The sequence below is a fragment of the Triturus cristatus genome, chromosome 2_2, assembly GCF_964204655.1.
Source record: "Triturus cristatus chromosome 2_2, aTriCri1.1, whole genome shotgun sequence".
NCBI lineage: Eukaryota > Metazoa > Chordata > Amphibia > Caudata > Salamandridae > Triturus > Triturus cristatus.
Window position 1 is genome coordinate 1,020,813,604 of NC_140582.1, and position 25,134 is coordinate 1,020,838,737.

General features: G+C 44.1%; 1 protein-coding gene across 1 annotated transcript in view; it reads left to right on the top strand.

Moving 5' to 3' along the window:
• The window catches only part of TRMT44 (tRNA methyltransferase 44 homolog), a 309,668-nt gene that overhangs the window by 219,243 nt on the left and 65,291 nt on the right, over positions 1–25,134 (top strand). The window contains exon 8 of the mRNA XM_085642485.1: positions 4,075–4,258. Coding sequence (XP_085498611.1) covers positions 4,075–4,258 — 184 coding nt within the window. The remainder of the gene's footprint in view (positions 1–4,074; positions 4,259–25,134) is intronic.

The following is a 25,134-nucleotide window of genomic DNA, read 5'->3' on the forward strand; positions in this document are numbered from 1 at the left end:
ATGTTTTCACATTAGTGCCAAAACGAAATTTCTTTGCCAATTTGAAAGCACACTTACTGCTCTTTTTTTTTCGGGCCAAGTGAAAATCTCTTTTACAGACTGACACATTATGAATCCACCATGTGTAACTACAACAAAAACAATTCCCATTTCTATTATTCATTTCTTAAGTTACCACATACATCCCCTCTCAAACTGTAAACTCACCTTTAAAATTAGTTAGTTGTGAAAGAAATGTGTCACTCAAACAGCAGATTATCAGAGCCAGGATCTCTGTTCTGTACACCTCTCTCCTCTCAGCAGAACCAGATAATGGCAAACTTTCCCTCTATTTTTCCACACATATACATGTAAGTTTCAAATCTCAGTGCTTCCCCCTTTTTTTCAAATGTAATGACACATTTCTATTGGTTGAAAACCAACCCTTTTCCAAAAGTACCCTGCCCCCAACTTGACTTCTGCCTAGTACCCTTCCCCCAACTTGACTTCTGCCTGCTACCATAGCAACAGCTCATGGAACACTGCTGTGTGCAGTTAGGTCAGAAGTTCGACACACAATGTTTCAATTCCACAGAGCAAGAGTGCTTGACTTTTCAATCCTAACTGCAAATCCATAGTACTGTTCTTTGGTTACACATTTTTTTGTACCAATACAAAACATGCTTCTATTTATTTTCACATACAGCCTAGTTTTTTTTCTAGAATGGTATGAAACAGCCAATCAGTTCTTTTTGTTTTGTTAAAAATATGTATGCCTCCATTTCCAAACTGTCTTTCTTTTCATATTGCCATTCTACTGAAAGACACCTCCTGAGTGCATCCAGTTCTCCTTTGAAGATGTTCACAGTGTGGATTGTAGGGCACAGCTATGTCTTCTGGAGTGAAAAGTTTGCAGAGAAAACAGATATGGTGAGAGACCTTGCTTTGCCAAATGTAGACATTAAATGGATTGGTCAGAGAGGGTTAAAGTGGCACCAATTGATGCCATTGGTGAAATCCTTCATTCAAATCCAACACCCTGACCTCATAATAGTGCACTGTGGTGGCAATGACCTAGGCACTTTGACTGGGGTAGGTCTGGAAATGCTTATGAAGGACACCTTTGCACAACTGTTTACACTTTTCCCTAAAACTGCCTTTGTGTTTTCCAACATATGCCAAAGGCAAAAATGGAACTGGTCCAATCATTTCTGTCCACAGATTGACAAAGCAAGAAAGCACGTCAACAAATCTGTTTCTGCTTTCCTCCGTGACTATGGTATGGGTGCCATTTACCACAACAACTTGCGTTACGACATGCAAGACATTTATAGAGGAGATGGTGTGCACTTCAATGATGAAGGGAACAGAGTCTTCCTCTTGAACCTTAGACTCTGCATCGGTACTTACTTGTAGGTACCACTAAAAAAATGACTCCATAAACACAACAGCTCTTTTTAGAGCTCCCTAATTTCTAAACTCTTAAATCTGATTTTCATTTATTTATTTTTATTTTTTTTACCGTACGCTTACCGTGAGCTTACCGTACGCGTACCCCGTGATTTTTTTTAAAATCAATAAATGTTTTTTTTGTACTTTTCTGTCCTTCTTTGACCCCCTTACAATTGTTAGGGGGTCTGTAACTCTCCTCATTGCCCCCTTTCCTTGTTTTCACTCTTTTTTTTCAGAGTGAAATACACAAAATGGCGGCCGCCGCTTCCTGGTTTCGGCCGATTCGAATGTTTACTAAGATCTAAGAGCCAATCAGAATCGCGCTCGCGCACGCCACCGTACGCTTACCGTAAGCGTACGGTAAGCGTACCGTAAGCTGGCTCAGATATATATATTGATTTAAAGGCTATTTTCTCAAAATCTACTGAACTGATTTACACCAAACCTACAAAAGGCACTTCCTTGACCTACGGACTACCTCTCTGCCAAATTTCTAGTAATTCTGTTCAGCCGTTCGGGCTGTAGGTCGTTCTAAAGGTCCTATGGAAAAATGCATGGGAAAAACGCGTTTTGGGACCCCCCTTTTATCTCAGCCCCCGCTTGACGGATCCCCCCGAGACTTTCAGGGTAGGAGCGGAGCGTAGCGCCCCACCTATTTTGAGAAATTCGCGAGGATTCGTCGACCGGCGCCAAAGTGATTCAAAATAGAATGTTGAGGTTTTCCTATGGAAACGTGGTCCTAACTATAACTACCTACTGGCGACCGCCAGTAGGTAATATATATATATATATATATATATATATATTGCTATTACATTTCAGTACTCCGAATACCAAGGCTGCAAAGTCTATAATCCACCTCCCTCTTCTCTAATTAACTCCCTGCCCCTTTATCTCTCTCTCTCCTGTAGCTACCATTTTTTCTCCCTTTTTAGGTCTCGCCTACGCAGCGCCCATGTGCTACTTAGGAGGGGACCTCATGTAATCGATTACGTTTTTTCCCTAAAAAGGTGCACGCGTTGCATTGCTTAGAATGGCAATGCGTGCACGTCTGGTTATTCCCTTGCGGGAGCGAGCGGCGCCATATGGTAGCAATTATCGCGCTCGCTCCCGCAAGGGAAACGCTGCGCGTCCCTGCTCTCGGCCAGCACTTCGTTGGTTTTGTTGACGGGTTGATGCGCATATTTTTTACATTAGATCGCGCAACGTTGTGATTTTAAAGTCACCATTTCTACGCTGTGGTAGTGACTCTATGCATCCTTGAAGACAACCAAGCAAGCAGAATTTAAATTTACAACCGCGGTATCATTAACTACTGTTTAGTGCCTCTGAAGTTAAGGTGTACACGTCACTGATTTACTTTCAGCCAAAGGGCCTTTTGGAAGTGGGCGGGAGCCTGTGCTTTGGCAGTGACCCTTGGGTGCTGAGAACCACAGAGGCATCCGTCGGTGACAGGTACTTAAAAAAAAAAAAATGTATATCCCCCCCTGCCTCCAACTTTAATTTTGCAGCAGCCGCCACTGCGAACACTGAAAGGACTGAAAAGGGAGTGTGAGTCCTGGACATGTTACATAACTTGCCTGTAAACAAGCAGCTTGAGAATAGCCTGTGCCACCAGTGTGGTAGAATGTGTGAGACTCTACTTCCAGTTGTTACATGAATACTTCACACAGAAAACCACTGGCAAAAGCAGGTCATCATGAGAAGTCTGAACTGAGGAGTAAGGAGAACGCAGTCTAAAGGGCCTCAACGATGAACATGTGGCATGGTGCGTCATTGTAGTCACCGTAGGCAGCTGCCTTACAGCGCCACCACAAGTGAGCGCTATTGGCCAATAAATGGTTTTCTTGCTAAGGAAAGAGGGCATCCAAATAGCAATGTTGTCATTTCGTGTGTGGTTCAAAAAATCCTTACGTTGAGGCTGCGTAAGATACACAAGTACAAAACTGAGAGGAGCCTAATTTTCGTCCACACATGGCCCCAGTCCTGTTGAACTAAAAACCACATTTACAAAACCGTACATGCTGTACATGACATTTCTGTGACGCAAATTGGGATGGTCTGGTACTGTACCCTTTTTCTCGAGTGTTTTTGTAAATTAGAGAAAAAGGACAAAAAATGAGGGGTCTTAAGGTCTAGAGGCCTTGGAATAGGAAGGCTTCTGAGTGTACACATCAGGCCCCCTACCTCACTGTTCCAATAGCTCCCCCGCCTGCCTTGGGTTAAGCTGCACCCCCTACTCTGCGCCGGGATACCCTCCAGGTGACTGTGCGCTCTACAAATAATTATTACATAACAGTGTAGAAATTACTTATTTCTGTGCTGCAGGTTGAAATGTGCTATGGGTTGCCTTTCAGGCTTTTTCCAAAATGTTGCATAAAAGTGTACGATCTTGTACTGTGGGCAGTAATTATGTACTTGTGTGCACTTGTTCTGTACAGAACAGAAAAATATTAGTTCCAAAAGTTTGCATAATAGCGCTAGTTTAAATAGTACACTCCTACTGTGAATAACAAAAGGTTCGTCACATATGTTAATTTAAGCATCTGCATTCTTACAGCTAAGGCGTTTGCGAGTAGCCCTTTAATAGCAAACGCAGCATGTTTCTATTTTTCACAAACCTGTATTTAAATTGTGTTCCAGGTCTTCGTATTCTTGCTGTTACTTTGTACTGCCTTGTTGCTTCTTTAATTTCTATGGAAAGTACAGCCGGAGGGAATGCAAGAAAACGCAGTACAGGGAATACCTCGATTTTATCACTGAGGTGGGAATCACTTGTGGATTTGCTGTAGAAGAAGACTGTCTCAGGATTCCTTCAACTAAACGGGTATGTATGGCTTGAAGTATTTCAGGACCTTTATTTCAATGACCACACACGTCTTTCTTTTATGTTCTTTATGTGGCCTTATATTGCTGAGTCACTTTGGGCGCGTTAGTTTAGAGCAGGGGTACTCGCAAACATTTGCCCAAGGGCCGCAAAGTACGGTCTGTGATGTGACTGGGGGCTGCCCTGATGCCAGCAGGGTGGTAATAAAGGGGTCTGGGTGGGTCAGGGAATGTGTAAAGAGCTCTGAACCAATGTTAAATAAATGGGCAAGCATTTATTTGCAGGTTAATAAATGCTTGCTTGTTTATTTAGCATTTTTTTCTGAATATTAGTGCTTAGAAAGTAAATAGCAGCGCGTGCTGCTGTTCACCTGGGGGGCCGCAAGTAAAGGTCATGAGTGCCGCAAGCGGCCCCCGGGCGGTACTTTGAGTATCACTGGTTTAGAGTTTCCGGTTCATGCCAGCTTATTTTGGTGGCAAGTTGTAAGGACACAAGTCCACGACTAACTGTTCGGATGTAAAATCCCTGCCATTTTCCCTTTGCCCAAGAGCTGGCACTCACCTGGGGCACCTTCAGTGTGCCCCAAGTTTGTGGAAAGGGGGCGGGGGGCTTGGGCTCCATTGGTTTGTAGATATTCAGTCCGAAGGCCTTAGCTCACCCCGTGGTCATCCTGACACAGGCCCTGGCTGGTGGCAGCGGTGTACTTTCTAGGTTTCTGTAGCTGCATCTGGAGAAGATGCCTACTAGCCCCCCCACCCCCTTAAGACATTAAGACCAATGGCATAGGGTAGATGTGTTCCCTTTGTGGTTACTTTTTTAATGTGTGGGGATGTTTCTAACATTATGTGAATAGTTGTTTCACCAATGATCAGACATCAGGAGAACATATGCTCACGGGCGATAGTTTGAGACCAGGAGGTGTGTGCCTTTCCTAGGCTTGTACTTTAAATGGTGTCTCTGCCCTATGCTACCTTTCTGTTTTTCTCCCCTTTTTTTGTTGATATTTTTTTTTAATCTAACATTTTATTGATATTTTGGATGCCAAAAACAGTTGAACACATGTTAGCATTAAGCAATGGTATATACAGTTGGTACTGCGAGACATACATCAGTGCACCATTAGGTACATCACGGTGGGCGGTCTGCGTACCCACTACAATCCAAGGGTCCGTGGTATGTAGTTCGTCCAATGACCAGTTCTTTATTTTGGGTCGCTTCAGCCATTCATTTCTGATAATTAGTCTGCGAGAGGGGGTTCACAAATGTTTCCGCGGTAGGCATTCCAACCTCCCCATATCCGCGACCATTTGTTAGGACAGCCCCTATGTATATAGACCGATTTCCCTGTGATCATGGCCCCATCCATATCTCTGCACCACTGGTGTAGGGTAGGCATCTGGTGGCCTCCCCAACTCTGCGCTATATTACGTTTTGCTACTGTCATGCCCATTGTCACCCAGTCCTATGCTGTGTGGTTGAGGTCGGTGGGTTCCCACACCTTAAGAAGGCATCTCTTCGGTTCAGGGAGAAGAGTGACCATCGTGACCTGCGAAATTGTGCGCATCACTGCATTCCAGTAACCCGCAATCCTGGGGCATAGCCAAATGGTGTGGAAGAATGTACCTGGTGCGCCACATTGTCTGAGGCATAGTGGAGTGGGTGTCCTATGGATTTTGTGTAGAAGTGTTCTAGTGTAATAAGTGTGGTGTAAGATTTTCAAATGCACCAGCTTTTGTTGAATTTTAAGTTTAACTTAAAAGAGACTCCTCTCTTTCCGGGCTTCTCGGTTCCTGCGTATGCCAGTTACCTTTCCTCCATTTCTAATGACTGTAGCATGTTTTCCTGCATTTACCAATGCGGGTTCCTTGTCTGCTTCTGGTCAGTTTCCTGCTGCCAAAATATCGTTACTATCCGCATTGATGGAACTAGATTTTCATAAAATGTTGCCTTTTTATTATTGCAACATATTTATATAACAATTTATCACTCAGAGAGATTAAGTAATTTGCATAGAATCACAGGATGTGGCGGGCACCGCCGATACTCGAACCGGGATACCGAGAACCCCAGCTCTTTAGTCAGCAGCTCTGGCTGCTGCACCACATCCCCTCCACTTCTATGTTATCTATCAGGGAGCTTTTTCCTTCCCCCGGGCGTTGATTGATGAAAACAACTCTTTATTCATTACATAGGCAAAACCGATGCATTACCACTGCTTGTTTGACCAGTGACCTATGGGTTATTTGGATTCGATAAAGCGCCTCAGTACCTTAGTGCGTGGCCTTTGTTTCCTGTGGGCGCACACACTGTTTTCACTGTAGATTAAACTGCGTTCTGTCTGGCCCAGCCATCAAATTTGGACCACTTTGAGTGTGGAATCGTTAACACATATCCTCTAATGACCACAGGTCATGCATTATCTTCATTTAAAGGGACTGCAAGCACCTAACCATAAACAGGCAATTAAGTTTATCTTACAGATCCTTATTTTGTACTTTATTACACTCTTGAGACACTTGATCAAATCTTGCACAGTTACTGTTGCACTGCGTTGCTGTTTGCCAGTGTGTTTTTGCTTTACTCTTCAGTAAAGTTTACGAACACTTTTGGCCAGAAGATTGCCCTCCTCAAGTGCAGTTTGCAATTTGGTAGCAACTTCAAACGTTACATGTTTACGAAAATTGTATGATCCATGTAACCATTTTTACAGTAAATGCATTTGTGTTAGTTTGCTTCACATTTTTAAGAGTGTTCCAGTGTTTGTGAATGTAGGAAATTGGGTTACTAGTTGGAGAGGTAAAACCCTACTCAAGCAACAACCACAGTTCTTGTGAAAAGCACAAGGCACCAACTGTGGTTATCTGGCTGCGCCAGACACGGACAAAGTCACAAATTTAGGCCAACCATGATGGAACTGGATACAAGGACCAAGTTATGGAAGAGGTAGGCCTTGCATTAGTGAAAAAACTAATTTGAGAGTTTTTCACTGCCAGGACATGTAATAGTTAAACATACATGCTCAACTTTACCCTGCCATATGGGCTGTGTAGGGCCTACCCTTGGGGTAAAAGGAAGGATGAGGCCTGGGAAAATTTCAATTTTCTGGGTTCATATAGCGCATGGCTACCCAACGGGCCTCCCAGAGCTGGTAATGGTGAATATATCTATATGTCCTTAGAATAGGTACGTTTTCAATAGCTTCTTAAAGGTAATTTCTGATTTCTCCTTCCCAATTTGAAAAGGAAGCTTATGCCAAAGCTAGGGAGCTAAAAATGAAAAGGAGCTTCTGCCACCTCTTACTTCCTTGATCTTGAGAATAAGAAGATTCTGACTCTCAGAGCGTAAAGTTTGTTTGAATATGCGGGGGTCCTTTTCTGTGTAAAGCTCGGTGGACTAAGCAGAGACACTTAAGCTGTATTGTCTTCTGGATTGGCATCCAGTGAAGTACGGTGAATGCGCGGGCTGGTGATGTGCACTTAGGAATCTTAAAAAGTGTATGAACTGCTACGTTCTGAACTACTTGCAGACTGTTGGTAACCTATTTAGGACTGCCCAGATAAAGAGAATTTCCGTAGTCGAAGCGCAAATTGATCAGACCTTGCACTATTATTCTGCATAGTGGATTGAAAGCCAACTCAAAAACGTTCTAAATGTGCGGAGAAGTCCAAAGCAATAAGCTGCCAAATTTTTGGCCTGAACTTTCATAGAAAGTCTTTGATCAATCCAGAATCCTAAACTCTTCACTGATGGAGCTGAGGCAGAGAGCAGTCTTAACTCTTTTGGCCAATTGAATTAATTCCAGAGGAAAGGATTGTTTCCTGCGACTCCCACCTCTGTTTCATCTCCGTTCAGTTTTAGATGGCTGTCCGACATCCAATTTGTAACATGCTTGAGGCATGCATTCAGCTGCTGTGAGGTGTTCTTAATGTCTGTACGGTGTGAAACTACAATCTGGGTATCGTCTGCGCACGAATAAAGAGCAGACCCATAAGTTTGTGCAATTTCTGCCAGTGGACGTACGTTAACACCAAAAAGGGTGGAACTCAAGGAGGATCCCTGGGGTACACCCTAATTTAATGCATAAGTTGAGGAGAGGGAGGAGGACTCCTGAATTTGAAAGCATCTCAGCTCTAGAAACTTAGTTAGCCATTTCAGAGCAATTCCATTTATTCCTGCCTCCTTCATTTTCTGAATGAGGACTAAGTGGAATACACTCAGATCAAGCATGATCATTGCTGCTGATCCGCCTTGATCCAGGATCCTTCTTAGCTCTTCGGTTGCCACCAAGAGGGCTGTCTCGGTGCTATTGCCTGGCCTGAATCCTGTTTGAGTAGTGTGTAGGGTCGAGTGTGTTTCCCAGAAAGTAAGACAGTTGTCTATTCACAAATTGTTCGAGGATCTTGCTCAGCCCAGGAAGAAGAGATATAGGGTGGTATATCTACACCAGCAAAGAATTAGCAGTAGGCTTTGTCAAGCGAGGCTTCATGAACGCATGTTTCAACGCCTGTGGAACCTTACCCATCTCCGATGACTAGTTGAAGAGATCTGTTAGTGCAGTCAACAAGATATTCCCTCACTCTCTTGGTTTGTCTGGAGAAGCTATGTATAAGGGGAGCTTAATTTAACAGTTTTGAGCATCTCCTTGGTTGTCTGTAATTAAAGCTTGGGAAAAGCTGTTAGTGTAGCTTACTTAGGTTCCCAGGGTGTTGGTAGAGTATTGAGTGGTGTTTGTGGGAAAGGTAAACATGATATTCTTCACCTTATTTAAAATAAAACTCGGTTAACGTATTACACCACTCAACTGAGGGTGTTAGTCCATTTTGTGTTTTAGCTGGCTTAATAAGGCTGTTTACCAGCTTAAACTATTATTTCGGGGTATTTGAGGCATTTTCTATTTTGTTACTGAAGTATGTTACCCTTGCTTCTCAGATGGCATGCTGATATTTTATTGTTGCTTTTTTATATAACGCTTTACTTGACTCATCATACATTTGTCTCCACTGTCATTCTGCTTTTTTTTGCTTCCTTTTTTAATTCACTAAGATTGGTGGAGTACCAAGGTGGGCGACTTGCGGGGTGACATAGCCCAGTTAACTTTATAGGGATTAAGGCATCCAGGGAGCCTTTAAGACAATTCTCAAAGTTTTTATGTCTTTCGCCTGTTTTACCTACTCTACTTACTGTTGATTCAGCTTGAGTATTTTCATAGCATCTAGCTTAGACCAAGATCGCTTTAATTTTGCGGAATGCTGCTATTTTCCTATTTCCCTAGTGATGTTAAGGGAGAAGTGTAAAAGAAGATGATCAGACCAGTACATAGGTATAGGAGTGTCTAAAGTAAGCTCCTTGATATTGGAAAAAATTGGCTCCATTATGTGACCAAATTTATGGGTGGGATGTTTTACTACTTGAATCATTTTGATTGCTGCCATATCCTGCGTAAAATTCTTTAATTTCAATATTATTCTTGAAGTGGATAGTCGGATCTCCTAGCAATGTTTAAACAATGACAGTTCAAACTGCACACAGGTTACAATGGCAGGCCTGAGACATGTTTAAAGGGCTATTTAAGAGGGTGGCACAATGAGTACTGCAGGCCCACTAGCAGCATTCAAATTACAGGCCCTTTCCTAGGGACTTACAAGTAAGTTAAATGTGCCATTTGGTTGGAAGCCGATGCTACCATAATTTAGAGAAAGAACACAAGCACTTTAGCGCAGGTTAGCAGCAGTAAAGTGCGCTGAGTCCTAAGGCCAGCAAAAAGGATATTAGCAGAAATAGGCAAATGGAAGGTAAAAAGATGGGGGGAAACCATTACAAGGATGTCAGGTCCAACAGTGATTATATAGTGAGTTTGAATGCTATGTACCTTAGTGGGGAATACTGCCTGACGTAGAACCACCTAGACATCCCTAATGTTTTTTTCTAAAGTACTCTCGACCACAGTGATTCTTTTTAGTGGCGTGCTTCATTGAGTCATCACCCAGATACAAAGAGGTATCTGGGTGGGTTAAACTTTGGAAATTCATTGGGAGCTCTTTGTCTGTTTTTCTTAAAGGGATCTTGAACTAAAATTGCCTCGAGGTGCCCTATATCCATTGATAGTGTTACTATTTATTCACGGGTCCCCTGACAAGGTGTTCTTGTTGCTGGGACTGTGCAAATAATCTACCTGAGCTCATATACAAAGCCAAAGACCATCTTCAGTCTAGATCAAAACTTTATGAAAAGTCCTACAGTCAGAGGTTAACTCTGAGGGGATAGCAGGACTGTCAGAATGCCCTCTTCATAAAGCTATCGAAGCTGTGCATTGGAAGGACAAGTGGACCTGTATCCAAACTGTCTTGAAAAAGATGAGTGATGTCAGCTATCTTACTGTGAAAGTTAATTTGATTTGCATTGCAAGTATGCCTACAAGCCTGCCAGGTTATTATGGGGAAGTACAGTACCTGTACCTATTGTGGTGAAATGTATTTAATGGTATTGCTTATGAGTTGTGTTTTATTGTGTGTGCTAATTTTTTTCTTTTAATCTTGTACAAGTGGTTACATGTTTTTATGTTTTAACCTATTGTGAGAATTGGGGTTGTTGGTTGAGTGAGGTGCAAGCCTTTCTCAAGCAACAGCCACAATCCTTATCATGGTGAACCACAAAAGTCACTAAATTAACGTGTGCTTAACCCTCTTGTACCTAGGCATAAAAGCAGTCAGCCTTACTTTGGAGGCAATGTGTGAATAATTTATGCAGCACTAAAACAGCAATAAAGTGAAAGCACAACACAAGAAAAAGCCCACACCAATTAAAAAAATAGAGTACATTTTATACATTATTTGACAGCAAAACACCAAATATCCAATTAGTAGAACCAGAGATATGCAGAGACATGAAGAGCTGTGAGGCGAGGTCTACATCAAATTATGTTGCGCTGCCTCAGTTCCGATGAGCTGCAATGCTTCATCCAGTTGTGTCACACTGCATTGGTTATGATGGGACCAGAGAAAGGTTGGCAGAGCACCTTTATCCTCATTTCTAAGTGTCAAGGACTAGGAAGGCACCACTTGAGGGGTTATGACTCACAGCAAGCACAGTCCAGGTGCAGGTCCAAGATGGGTGGAATATTTTCTGTCCCTGAAGCTCTGATCAGGAGGCTAGCTAACTAGCCCTTTGAGCCATCCTGGTGTTCCTGGGTTCAAGGTGCAGGTCCTGTCTTTCTACCTCATATAGCAGGACAGCAGAGCAGTACTTCTTGCAGCAAAGCAGCAGCGCAGCTGGGTAGTCCTTCTAGCCGCAGGGCAGCAGTGCAGTCCTTCTTTTGAGGTTTCCACAGGTCCAGAAGTGATCTGAAGAGTGGTTCAGAGAGTCCCCATTTTATCCATTGTCCCTTCTTTGAAGTGGGGGAACCTCTGGAGGCTTACTTTAAGTACATATCCAACTTTTTCATTACAATGCACCTCCCCTGTGGGCTGTTAAGTGCCTACCTTAGGAGTGACATCTATGTATTAAAAAGGGAGTTTTAGGCTCGGCAATGGGGTTATTTTGGGCAGTTGAATTAGCAGTTTACAACTCCTGGCAGCCTGCAATGGCAGGCTTGAGACATTCTTTTAAAGGGCTACTGGAGTGGGTGGCACAATAAGTGATGCAGGCTCACTAGCAGTTTCTAATTTACAGTCCCTGGGTATATGGTATACTAGTTTACTAGGGACTTATAAGTAAATTAATTATGCCAATCAGGTGTATGTCAATTTTACCATGTTTTAGGGAGTGAGCACAAGCACCTTAGCACTGGTTAGCAGTGATAACGTGCATAGAGTCCTAAGGCCAACAAAAACGGAGTCTGCAAAATAGCCAAGATGGGGAGGCCATCTGGGAGAGGTGGAGATCAGAGGTCTCCACCTCTCCCAGATGGAGAACATTGCGATCCGCCTGGCATTGAAAGCATTTCTGCTCTCCTTCACGGGAAGACTGGTACCAAGGCAGCTCTCGCTTGGAGATGCTTTTCATCTTGAGTGAAGTTCAGGCCTCCTGTATGACTTAACACCCATACTAGTCCCAAGACGATCAGGAACAACCAAGCCCAAGTCATCCTTGCGGCTCCGGACTGGACAAGGAGAGTCTGCTCTCCCGAGCTTCTGAGCATGGCCATTGATCCTCCCATAAGCCTGCCCCTTTAGGAAGATCTTGTGTCACAGCAGCAGAGGAGGGTTCTTCACCTGAACCTGTGTACTCTCCGCCTTCTTGCGTGGAAATTGAGCGGCAACAGTTGACAGCTGGTGAACTTCCTCCCGAAGTTTGTAATGTCATCTTGGCAGCCAGGAGTCTCTCCACCATGCCTGCTGTTGGAAAATATTTGTTGCATGGTCTACAGAAAAATCAGTTGATCCTCTTTCTGCACCTCTTTCAGACGTTCTGCTTTTCATTTACCCAGGACTTACCCAGCAGGGCTCTGCTCTGGGAACTCCCAAGGGCTATCTATCTGCCATTTCTGCTTTCTTGCGGTGCTTGATCAACCCCCTTTGTTCAAGTCCCCTATTGTACATAGGTTCCTCAAAGGTCTTATTCATCTCTTCCCTCCTTCCCCATCCATTATTCCTCAGAGGGACCTTAATTTATTTTTTACTTTTTTGACGTGCGCTCCTTTCGAGCCTCTCCTCAGTTGTCCCTCAGGCTTCTCATACTGAAAACAGCATTCCTTGTGTTACATCTGCCCGTAGAGTGAGTGAGCAGCAGACCTTATCATCTAAGCCACTTTACCTCTCAGTCTATCCTGAGAAAGTGGTGCTTCGCACAAGGGTCTCCTTTCTACCAAAAGTGGTCACCGTTTTTCATGACGGCTAATCTATCGCCTGTCCTACCTTTTATGCTCCTCCACATCCCTCTGAAGAAGATCAACTCCAACGCCTAGTCCAAAAAAGAGCGTTGTCATTCTACCTTGACCGAACACGTGAGTTTCGGGTGGACAGCCAACTCTTCGTGGGGTATGTTGGTACAAAGAAAGGTCGGGCAGTGCAGAAGAGGACCATTTCCAGATGAGTCATGCTCTGCATCAAAATCTGCCACATACTGGCCAAGATGCAACCTCCTGATGGCTTGCAAGCTCATTTCACCAGAGCTAAAGCTCACAGAGTTTCGGACCTGGACATCTATCAGGCAGCAACATGGGCTTCTCTGCACACGTTTGCCAAACACTGCTGTCTGGGCGGTCAGGTCTGCAGAGATGGGCCCTTTGCCCGTTCGGTCCTGCAGGACTTTCTCGTTTGAAATTAGTTTGCAGACCCTCCTCCGGGGATGGTATTGCTTGGGTATCTATTCAAAAGGTAAGGAATCTGCGGCTAGAAGTCTCGATCAGATGAACAAGTTACTTACTTTCGGTAACGTCTTACCTGCTAGAGACGATATCTAGCTGTAAATTCCTTACTGACCCACCCATTCTCCCTGCTCTGCGAACTGATTTCTAGGGACAGGGTTGACCCCTTTCACGGCCCTTGTTTTGACACACCAGTGGTCAGTAGTGTTCATGGCTTCACAAATCTGGCGTGGAAAGTCGTGAAAAGTAACTGACGTCAGTGCGCCTGGCAGGCACCTTTATAGATACTGCAACGTCACTTTCGGCACAGATGACGGACGCTGAGCAGATTCATGCTATTTACCAGCGTGTAGGGGGTTCTGCTCACGAAAAATCTTCTGGATCCAGTCTGATGCCTGGAGAAATTTTAAAGGTAAGGGATCTGGGGCTAGATATAGTCCCCACCAGAATAGGTGTTTCCAAAGGTAAGTAACAGTCTCTGAAAATGGCACTTTTAGAAAGTTTGCATCTTCTTTCCTGATCATTTGGTTCCTGCAGCCTGTATCCTGGATCACATGACTAGGTGTAGTTGACAGTAAGTCTTTGTGTATTGCTCCCAGACAGTAAGACAAAGGGGAATATGGAGTGAGGAGCTGTCACCTACCACACTTGCACATCACAAAGGCTCTGTCTGAGCACACTCTGGGGCTTGGGCAGGGGGGCAGGAAATTCCAACCACCTCTGGGGGTGTAAACCTCCAGAACCTTCTCCTACTTTAAAGTGGGCGCCATGTTTAAATAATGGCTCAGACCCATCTCTGGACCTTTGGAAGACACAGAAGGACTGTTGCTGTGCAAGAAGGACTTCTACTCTGCTGACCTTCTGCCTGAGTGAAAAGGACTGGAGCTGCATCTTTAACCCAGGACCACCAGAGTGACTTCAAGGGCTAGCTGACTGGCCTCCTGATCAGAGCCTGGGGGACAGAAAAGGCTCCAATCACCGTGAGCTCAGCACCTGAACTCTGTCTGCTGTGAGTCCTACCCCTCAAGTGGTGCCACCCCAGTCCTGGACCCATAGAGGGGGCCTGAAGGTGTTCTGCCAGCCCAACTGTAGTCCTGTGAGCAGAACCGACGCAGCATGATGCATCTCCTCACAGCCGCATCAGAACCGCCTCTGCATGACACTTACCGACGCAGGACCTCGCTTCCACAGCCTACTCAGAACCGCCACTGCACGACGCATCCTGGACGTAGGCCTTCACATCACAAGCCCCTTGTCGGTGGCATCCACGACAACGAGGCAGCACTTTGCATTGCAGCCCTGCAACTTTCTCGTAACCGCTGCTGTACTACGCACCCTCGACGCAGGCCTTCTAATTGCAAGCCTCTTTTCAATAGCATCCTCAAAGGTGGCCGCAGGTCTCTGCATCACAGCACTGCATCTTCCTTGAAACCGTCACTGCACGACACATCATCGATGCAGTATCTCACAACGCTCTGCAAACCACGATTTAGAGTACCTTGTTCAACAGGCCTAACTTGATACCTGTATCTGGCCTAAGCTACATTGCAGTCAACCTGAACTTGTGACTTTGTCTCAGTCCGGCGTGACCAGATAACCACAGCTGGTGCTTGGTGCTTCTTAGCACTTTTTTCGCTCAAATCTTTAAAATTGCATATCTCCGGTTCTAATAATGCATTACTTTTTACTCTATTTTTCTAAATTGTTGTGAGAGTTTTCTTGTGTTGTGTCTTCACTTTACTACTGTTTGAACTGCTTTATAAATACTTTACACATTGCTTCTAAGTTAAGCCTGCCTTTGTTTGTGCACATTACCAGAGGCACATGTTAATTTGGGGGTTGCTTGTGTTTCACCCTGACGGAGATTGTGGTTGTTGCTTGAGTAGGGTTTCACCCCCTCAACAAATACCAACATTTCCAAAACCTGGGTTTTATTTCAGATTGTAAATCAGAACTCACATTGTTCTTCATCAAAATTGACAACTATTCACTCAGTGAACATCAGTAAGCTGTAGTCCATCCCTCAGTTGATATTCAATGTCTATCCTTCATTTGCTAAGGCTTGTCAACTCAACCTCTACGTGTTACATATTTCAATGACCTTACAAGGATTTCTAGTGGAAACAAATGCACATTAATTGTGAAAACACTAGTAAAAAGGTATGTGAAAATCTATGTTTCTTTATAGATAAGGACAGTATGAATGTGTAATGTCACAGTGGTCTTCTATATTAGTGTGCTCCAAAGCTGGTGCAAACTGTCTGTTTGCACCACTGTAATCTCAGGGCTGTGCAACGTACATGTAGCTAATACACTGTGTATGGTACTTTTTATAAAGAAGACTTGAAATATTTGACAAAACACTGCCAATATATTGGTAAGGGCCATGTTTGTATTGTGATGAAGTTTGATAAAATTGATTACTTCAGGGCAACGTTGTGCTGCAAGACATTAGCAAAGTTGGGATGTTGACGTTAAGCATGGGCAGTGCTGGACTGCCCCAGTGAATGGATGTGCTGTGCTTGGGTATTCTGTGTGTGAGTGCTATGTCCTTATGAAAGTGGTAGAGCCTACCCTGTAAGGAGCTATCTTCTGTCTCAATACCTTTAGTTGCATCTGTGTGAACGTGTGCCATCCATCTTGAACAGTTTTATCTTGTATATTCCATTGCAATTGAAGGCATGTGTTCTAAGTCGACTGTCGGAAAGTGCCTTTTTTTTGCATGTTCACCTCCATTTTTGTGGACAGACGCTGCTGGTATTTGAATTTTGCACACCGAGGCACTGCCATGCAGTCCCCAGAGTATGTGCTCTGGCCCCTAACACATGGTAAAATTGGCTAACTCCTAAATGGCATGGATTAACTTCCCACTAAGCCCATATTATATGGTACAGGGCATATAACAATAGCAAGGAAAAAGATAAATGTGTACTGCAGCCCCTTTTCGCCATTCACTAGGGCGACAAAGAAAACATGGCTTCTAGCCTACCTGACTCCTGCAGCTTTCAACCTTTAAATGTTAAACATTGTCTTCCTAAACCCCCAGTAAGCTGAATAGCATTAGTCTCCTCACAGCTGCCCCCTTTCAGTGCTTCCCCTAAATGGGATGTGAACCTTTCTCACAAGATGGAAACAATGACAACTTTTGGCCGGAAGACCTGGGTGTGGTCTAGGTGACATATCTGCCCAGGAATGTCGGGTGGGGAAATTTCAAGAACTCCATTATCTTGAAAGTGTCCGTAGTGGATCCTGCCCATTCAAGGTTAAGTGTAAAGGGGGCCTGGGGAAGAGAAGCCTTTTGTTCTCAGAACTCTCTATAGCCAGGTTGGCATCAACCTTGTTGGAGGGGGAACTGGTCCCTGAACCAGTTTTTTGTAGTTGAGGAGCAGATAACTTTCAATTTCTCTAAACACACCCCTGGCACAACAGCAGCCTTCAAAGGCCGAAAGGTGCGGCCATGTAGGATTTACGTCAGATTTGGTATAGTTTGCAGTAAGTCAAGTGGGATGGAGAGTAGGGGAGTATGGACTGTAAAAAGGGGGAGGGATTGCCCCTGGGAACATTTTTATTATTGGTTAAGGAAAGCCCAGGTGTCACCCCTGCCTATTGACTAGTCTCTCCTAAAAAAATGTCACCTCACCCACAACTCATACGAACACTCTCTGGACCTATGGTTACAAGAAGAAGAATGGGCTTGCTGTATGAGATCTGTATGGAGACCTCAAGGGCTGGACCTGCTCCCAGTTGTACCCAGGACTAAGAGGGGGCCTCTAAGGGTCAGGTGGATGACCAACTGTATGACTACAGGGACACAACAAGCTGCAAGAGGCTTTTTTTTATTAAAATGCCTTGATGTCCAGTACCAACTGGACCCTACTCATGGCCTCTGCTGGAGTGAGTCATGTCCCCTATGTGCTGTCCCTGAGGTTGTAGAAGCCCTTGAAGTGACCAAGAGGAGCTTTTTCAGAAAGTCTGAAAAGGTGGAACTTAGAGCAATTAATCTCTCTGAGACACTGGTATACCCAGATGTTGGTCCTGTGTACATTGTATCACTGGATCCAAGCTAAATCTGGCTGATGAACCCTAACTAGGGCGAAATTGGCCCTGAGTTGCTTGTGGTCCTGTTCAGGGAGGGCCCAGTCTGGCAGCTCAGGCTGGACTGTTCCCATTGGAGAAGGGCCGAGCCTGATTTGCATAAGGATGGGTCCAAACTGAGGTGGCATAGTGTGCAAACTAATAATGGATTTGGATGCGACCCAAGTAATTACCAGTGGCAGGAAGTAATTCAAACATTCCATCAATCACTTTTTTTGTATACTTTAGTGTGTCTCCCCACTCCTCCTGGGCAGTGGTTAGGTCAGTTTAGGTTATAGATCATCCAAAGGGTATCTTATCACTGAAAGAAAACTATTGCTCAAAAATTTGAAAAAGTAATGGTCAGGCTGAAGATTAGTTGGTGGTTAGAGGGAAGGGCCAAGTCTTTAAAAGTGTTTACCCCGACAGGATTAACTCTAGACGTGATGTAGGTGGAAGGGGGTTCCATTTTACAACAGCCACCACAGAGAAGATACTACTACCCGGAAACATCTGATGACATTTGAGGACTTCAAAAAGATATTGAACCCTGGTTCTCAATTAACAACTGGGATTCTGCCAATTAAACACTGAGAAAAGGTGTAAGGTTTCTTAGCTTCTAAATGTGGCCTTAAACAGAACCCACCCTTTAACAAGTATTCAAATCAGGGAGGAGAAATATGATGGTTCTCCTCCCAATATTCACCTGGTAATGAACCCATTGAAGCCATATAAAATTGAGGTCTTTGATTTGAGGTTCAATTAGATTGATGCACAGTAAAATGGAGTTATTTGTGTAGGATCACTCAATTTGGTTAAGTGGAGAAACTGGGGTTTAAAAACAGTTTTTCTGGTTACCAATTGTGCTATTCAGTCATAGGAGGAATATCTCCTTCTCTGCCTTTTTACCAGTGAAGGACAGTGCTTTGTGTTTATTTGTTTCTTAATTCTAAATTAGTACATCGTTTTTAATAAACAAAAGTATCACATGGAAATTCAGTCTGACAGGGTATATTTAAAGTGTTAAAATGACTTTATTGAATAACATTAAACATACGGGAAGACAGAAGCTACTTTTGTGTTAATATTAATGCATTTAGGCAAGACGGGAAACAATTTTTATGTTATTATCACTGTCTGCACCTAAGTTAGCAGACAGTAAAGACAGCAATTACATTTATTAGCAAAACAAAGAGAACCCAACTTCCCGCAGGTTTTCATTGTAACACTTGCAAATTGCAGCTCAGCTCTGCAGACTCATACACAGCACACGCGCACCTTTTAGCTTTCCTGTGCTCCATTTTCATATGTCTAGTGTTTTTGACTTTTAAAACAGCAATAAGGAGGAAACCTGTTGTGCCTTTGGTGCTTGGCTGAGCTGTTTGTTAATCCATGGCACAGAAGTCAAACTAAAGTCAGTCTCTCACCGCAAGCTTCACTTGGCTTGCACACCTCTAGTGAATAATTTGTTATTTAGCTGTCTTGAATGTCTTCTGATAGTCTTTGACATTATGTTTTTAATGTCTTCTGATGGTCTTTGACATTTCTTCAGCTCATATTGAATCATGTTGGACTTGTCCCTTTTTGCAGGGTCATCCCAGAACTTTTTGCCCTCCTCCTGTATTTTTTCTGATCTGTTGTTGGTGGTTATATGACTCTGGGCACTTTATCACTGCTGTTCAGTGCTAAAGTGCGTGTGCTCTCTGTTGTAATCTTGGTAACATTGGTCTATACATGTTTAGCATATTTAATTTACCTGTCAGTCCCTTGTACAATGGTATCCCATATACCCAGGGCCAGTAAATTAAATGCTATTGGTGGGCTTGCAGCGCTGCTTGCGCCACCCACCAAAGTAGCCTTTCAAACCTGTCTCAGGCCTCTGCCACTGCAGGGCCTGCGCACACTGTTTACTGCCGCTGTGACATGGCACATAAATTGGTTGCCACATCTGTACCTATCCTTTTACTACATACCAGTCACCCCTAAGGTAGGCCTAGCTAGCCCTATGGACAGGGTGCAGTGTAGGTAAAAGGTAGGACATGTGCCTTGGTAGTGACAAACAACCTATTTGGTTTCTCACTGCTGTGAGGCTGCCCTCTCATAGGGATGCATTTGGGATTTCCTGATGAGTGTTTCAGTGGTAATTCCTGCCATGAGAGGGGTAGCGTGATCAAGTTTGGTATGTTTGGAATAGTGGTGATAAATCCTGGTTATTGGTGATAGCAGATTTATTATTACAATTTTAGAAATGCCACTTTTAGGAAGTAAGCATTTCTGTGTGCTTATGTGTCTTTGTGCCTGCCTAGATGCGTATTGACAGTATGGTTCTGACTGACAGGGGGAGAGGGGAAGTGAATTCACTCCAGCCAGTCCCTGGGGGGGTTGAGGTGTGTCCTGCCCTGCCTGAGTGACTCAGCGCTAGGCTGAATAGACCTTGGCTGAATTTAGAGTAGCGGGAGGAGTTGTCCCTTGCACCTGAATGTGCCTGATCTGCATTTGGAGTGGTGGGAGGAGTAGCACCTGCACCTGAATAGGGTGGTGCCTGCCTTCCAAAATAATGTTTTGGCCCCTTGGGGCCAAACCATCATGTCTGGGGCCAAGGCTTACACTAACAATGGAGGTTGTTGTGCATTGTTAATTATATTTTTTTAAGTGTCTCAGAACTGATTCAAACTTTGCTCAGGGCCCTGTGCCAGGGCAGAACAAAGACTGTTGGTACTATAAGTACTGGGGCTGTGACCCCATGTTTTTGAACTTCTGGAACTGTGAGAGCACACTGCGTGGACTGCAGTGTGCCAGCAGGACCTGCCTCTTGGGACTGACCTGCTGCCCGCTGGGTGGCTGAAGGGACTTCCACTCTGCTGAGTGACCCGGTGTGCTGGCCTGGTGTGCCCAGCCCTGCCCTGCGTGACCTTTGGGACATAGCGCCGGGCTGAACCATTTATCTTTGTTGCCCCCTAATCAAGTTCAGGCGGGGGGCGTTTACTTCTCTTGGTGCCAAGGTGCTTTTTGAGCATGCTGGGAGCTTAGGTGCCCACTTGCCCGGAATGCCTGGTGGGAGCTTTCAACTTTATTGGTCCTGAGCCCCAGGTGTGGGTTCGCACTCTTGGTACAGCCTGTGGGACGCTTCGGGTTTGATTGCCAGGAGCCCGAGAAGGGCGCTCCAACTTCAAATACAGCAGATTCAGTCGTGCCGTGAAGAACAAAGTAACTGAGCGGTATCGAGCGGAGCAGAGCGGGCTCAACTGAGACTTCGCTCTGGATCCTACCGCCACAGCACGTCACCAGTCGGCAGGAGAAGGCGCGGGAGAGGAGAGCTGAGGGGTCGCAGCACCCTACCTCTCCCGGCCGGTGCTGACTTATTTTCCGGCCCAAGGCTGCGGTGGTGAAGTGCTCCGCATTCCCGACTTTATTGCAGCTGCGCCGCATTGCCATGGGCAGCTACACTTTTACTTGATGTTGGGGGCATTTCTTTTGAGTGGAATCATGGGGCAAGCCCAGTAGTTTCCCGGATTCAGAAGTTGCCACGACGTTTCTGCATTTCTCCAAGGGTGGGAGCGGGGACTCCTATGTTCCGCGCTGAGCGGAGATTTACTGCCTCATAAGATAATGTGGACACTAGTAATGATGGTTATGCCTGATGCGGTTACAAAGTGGGCACTCTGCAAGTGTTATCTGCAGTATTGGTAACCTGCATATACCTAAGGTATGCGTGATGTCATTAGGTGATGTGTGCACTCTACAAGCGGTTTATAGTGCACTGCTGATGATGTTTACACATGAGGTTTCTAATAGGTGCACGTTCCAGGTGTTTACTATGGTGCACTTCTAATTATGTTTTGCATAAGGGGTTATGTTCAGTGTAATCCTACCAGTACTTACTGGTCAGGCTAATTGTGACGTTTGACACTGTCCCAATTGGCCTAGTGATTTATGTAATCCCTGTCATAACAAGTGTCTGGTGGCACAGTATAATATATTTGATTGTGTTCTAATGTGTTTTTATGGATAATACATAGGATATTTTTATATAACCTTGTGTGGAGTTTCTTTTGTAGTGTGCCTAGTGTTTCGACACTGTGTGAGTGTGTTGCGCAAACGCTTTACACATTGCCTCTGAGATAAGCTTGTCTGCTTGTGCCAAGCTCCAAGGGGGTGAGCAGCGGTTATCTTCAGCATGTAACTCCTTTGCCCTGATAGGAAGAAGGGTACGTACTTGGACAATGGTACCTACCTCTGCCAACTAGAAACCCCCATTTCTAACAAATAATGTATTGCGTCTTTAAAATGATGTTCCCTTGTGCTCATCATAGTGTGGTCTGATTTTATTCCTCTAATCTCAGCCTATGAAGTAAGGTCTAGATTTACTATCAGGCAAGTCTGAAATAGTGAGTACAAATTGTGCAATGACCTTTTGGACCTGCCTGTAACTTTGCATGACACTAAATGTCAGGGTGTTGCAATATGACCAGATTAATGAATGTTGATTTAGGTAGGTCACTATTTATGACCACTGTGATTGGCTACAAAGAAGTGATGGTGGTCAGCAGCCCACCAACCCTGCACTCGCATTCCCAAATGGGTTTTTATAAAGGAAAAAAAAAATCCCATTGGCAAGACATCTGGACCACTGCCTACTGCGACTGTGGCTGTCTCAGAGACATCCCAGAAGGTAATTTGTCCAATGGGTCAACTTCCACTTTTTAAACAAGTTACCATCTCCTTTGAGGTGTAGTTTAAATTTTCAGTTGCGGTTATAAATCATAGACAGAGCCACAGAATATGCAGCAAAAAAGGGCAAATTATGCCACGATGTTGAGTAAATTGTGAGGCAAGAAAAGGAAAAGTATACAGCATAATGCGGCTCATTTTGTAATAGTATTACTTCATTATTTCATAATTTATAGACTTAGTAATACTCTGTGGGCATTGGTTGTACCCCAGTAGTACCAGTTTATATCCAAACATAACGATATGCAATAGAAAGGCGACCAGGCCAGCTTTGTAAAGAACCTTCCACTTCGCAGCAACACATGTTGGTGCATTTTTTGTAACTTTTGAACCACTTGTGCTTGAAACAAATTTTTTGTTGTTGTTAAAATCTGCAGATTATATGGCAGATAATGGAGTATGTGGCAAATGGGGCTAATCTATAACTATGCAAAAATCGCCAACGCCCACACAATCGCATAATTCCAGTGGCCCTGATCATAGATACTTCTCATTGTGAATCACAAATAGGACTGGTGGACTCCTTCACACCCCCTCCAAATTGCGATTTGGAATGAGTCTCAAAACCCCCTTGTGATTTAGAAAGTTTTTTCCAAATTGTTAAAATATTTAGCGCATTGTAAAAAACGTTTTGTGGTCGCAAATGCTGTGATTTTGCAAATCGCACGGTTTGCAACTCAAAATGGTTTCCTAACTCTAACCATAAAACAATAGAAGTCGAGTAGTAGAAAACCACTCTTTTTATCTCGACGCAGTGTAACTAGCTCTTATGTACCTAAGTGAGAATAAGGGTCAAATAAGGGGCACCCTCAGTGAGTAAGAAAACGGAATGTTGTTGCTTAGACTGTGGACATAAACTGCAAATCTCTTTAGAAGTACAATTAAGAGAGATTTTCTTTAGCACAGTCCATTACTGAAATGATAATCATGCACGAGGAAGATGGGACATCTGTTAAGATTAATGAAGTATGGAATACAATTGTAAAACATGAAGGAAAGGACACTGTTAGACCTGGCATCATTAGCGTGGGTTTCCCATGTATTTTTTGCCTTTGCCTCCTGTTATGTTGCTGTGTGTTGGACTTTTTTTTTTGCTGGTCTAAATGCTTTGGGCACTTTGCCACTGCTGTTCAGTTCCAAAGTTCACGTGCTCCCTTTGTATATTGTTGTTATGGATTGGTGTTTCCATGATTGGTCTATTTGGTTTAGAGTTCAGAACAAGGGATCTGCTGCTAAAGAAAAAGGATGGTTTGATTCTATCTGCACCAAAATCTATACCCATTTGAAAGTTGCACTTCATAGAACAGTGAGAGACTATGATGAGATCAGACTATGCAGGAAGGCTTATAATCTGGCCAGGAAAAAACGTAAGAAAGAACTGAAAGAACAGGCATGTGTTACTCTTTATGAAGCATCCCTGAGTCAGGACTGTACCTCATTCTGTCAGGCAGTAAATGCCCTGTTTTTCACTAACAAAGATGGTGCTAAGATCGAGGTTGCAATGGACGAAAAAGCATGGATTGACTTCTTTTCTAATGTTTATAGTATTAAGGGGAATGAAGAATCTTATACTGACCTTGAGCCTCCACAATGTGGAGGCTATGTAGGATTTACGCCTATTGAGCTGCACATAACACTCGATGAACTGGTAGCGGCTATTAATGCTAGTAAAGGAGGTAAGGCACCGGGCCCTGATGGTGTGCCGATGGACTTATTTAAATCTATTCCATTATTATGGGCCCCTCTGTTAACTCTGGTCTTAGAAGCCTGTTGTGCTAAGGGATTTATTAAGTCCTGGTCAGAATCTGTGATTATGCCGATTTTTTAAAAGGGGGCACGCGACAATCTGGCCTGTTACCGACTAATCTCCCTTCTAGATTCACTGGTAAAGGTAGCAGGAAGGATTGTCTTGAATAGATTACAAACATGGGACGAAGACAATAATATTCTAAGCGCGGTTCAGTATGGTTTTAGACAGGGGCTGGGGACTAATGAGCAAGTTTTCCATTTTAGCATTTTAATGGGAATGTATACCCAAGCCAAGGCTGGGAAGTTATATGTAGCATTTGTGGACCTCACGGCCATATTTGATTGCGTCGTACATAATAGACTATGGGAAATCCTTCTGGATTTGAAGGTTGACCCTGTACTGCTGCAATTTTTAAGACAATTATACGTTGGTGCCACTGCCAAGGTGAGGTATGGATTAAAGAGTGAATGTACTGTGCCATTCCGCGTGGAGAGGGGTGTGAGACAAGGCTGCGTCCTGGCCCCGTTCCTTTTCTCTTTATATACCAATGCTCTAGAGGAGGAACTGGTGGCTGAGGCGAGAGACCCTCCTCAGTTTAACATCAAGCCGATTGTATCCCTTCTCTACGCGGATGACGCAGAGCTCATGGCCAGAACGCAGTTGGGTCTACAGAGAACCCTTCCTACAAGTATTAATTTTATGGATAGTCGAGGCCTTAAACTTTTGTAATGACATGCGGGAAGGGGAGAAATAAATGTAAAAGTATGCCAATGGGGAATGACAGGATAGAGTCAACTAATACATTTTCTTACCTGGGCGTACTATTGGAGCATACTGGTTCCTGAGGACCGGCGGTCAAGAGTAGGAGCCTCCTTTTTTAGAAGGTCAACCGCAGCGGTGGTGAATTTTGCTAAACAAATGGGCAAAAGGCCTCCGGGGATCCTCCTAAAAATTTACCAAGCTAAATGTATGAGCATTGCAACGTTTGGCGCAGGAATTTGGGGGTATACTGATGTA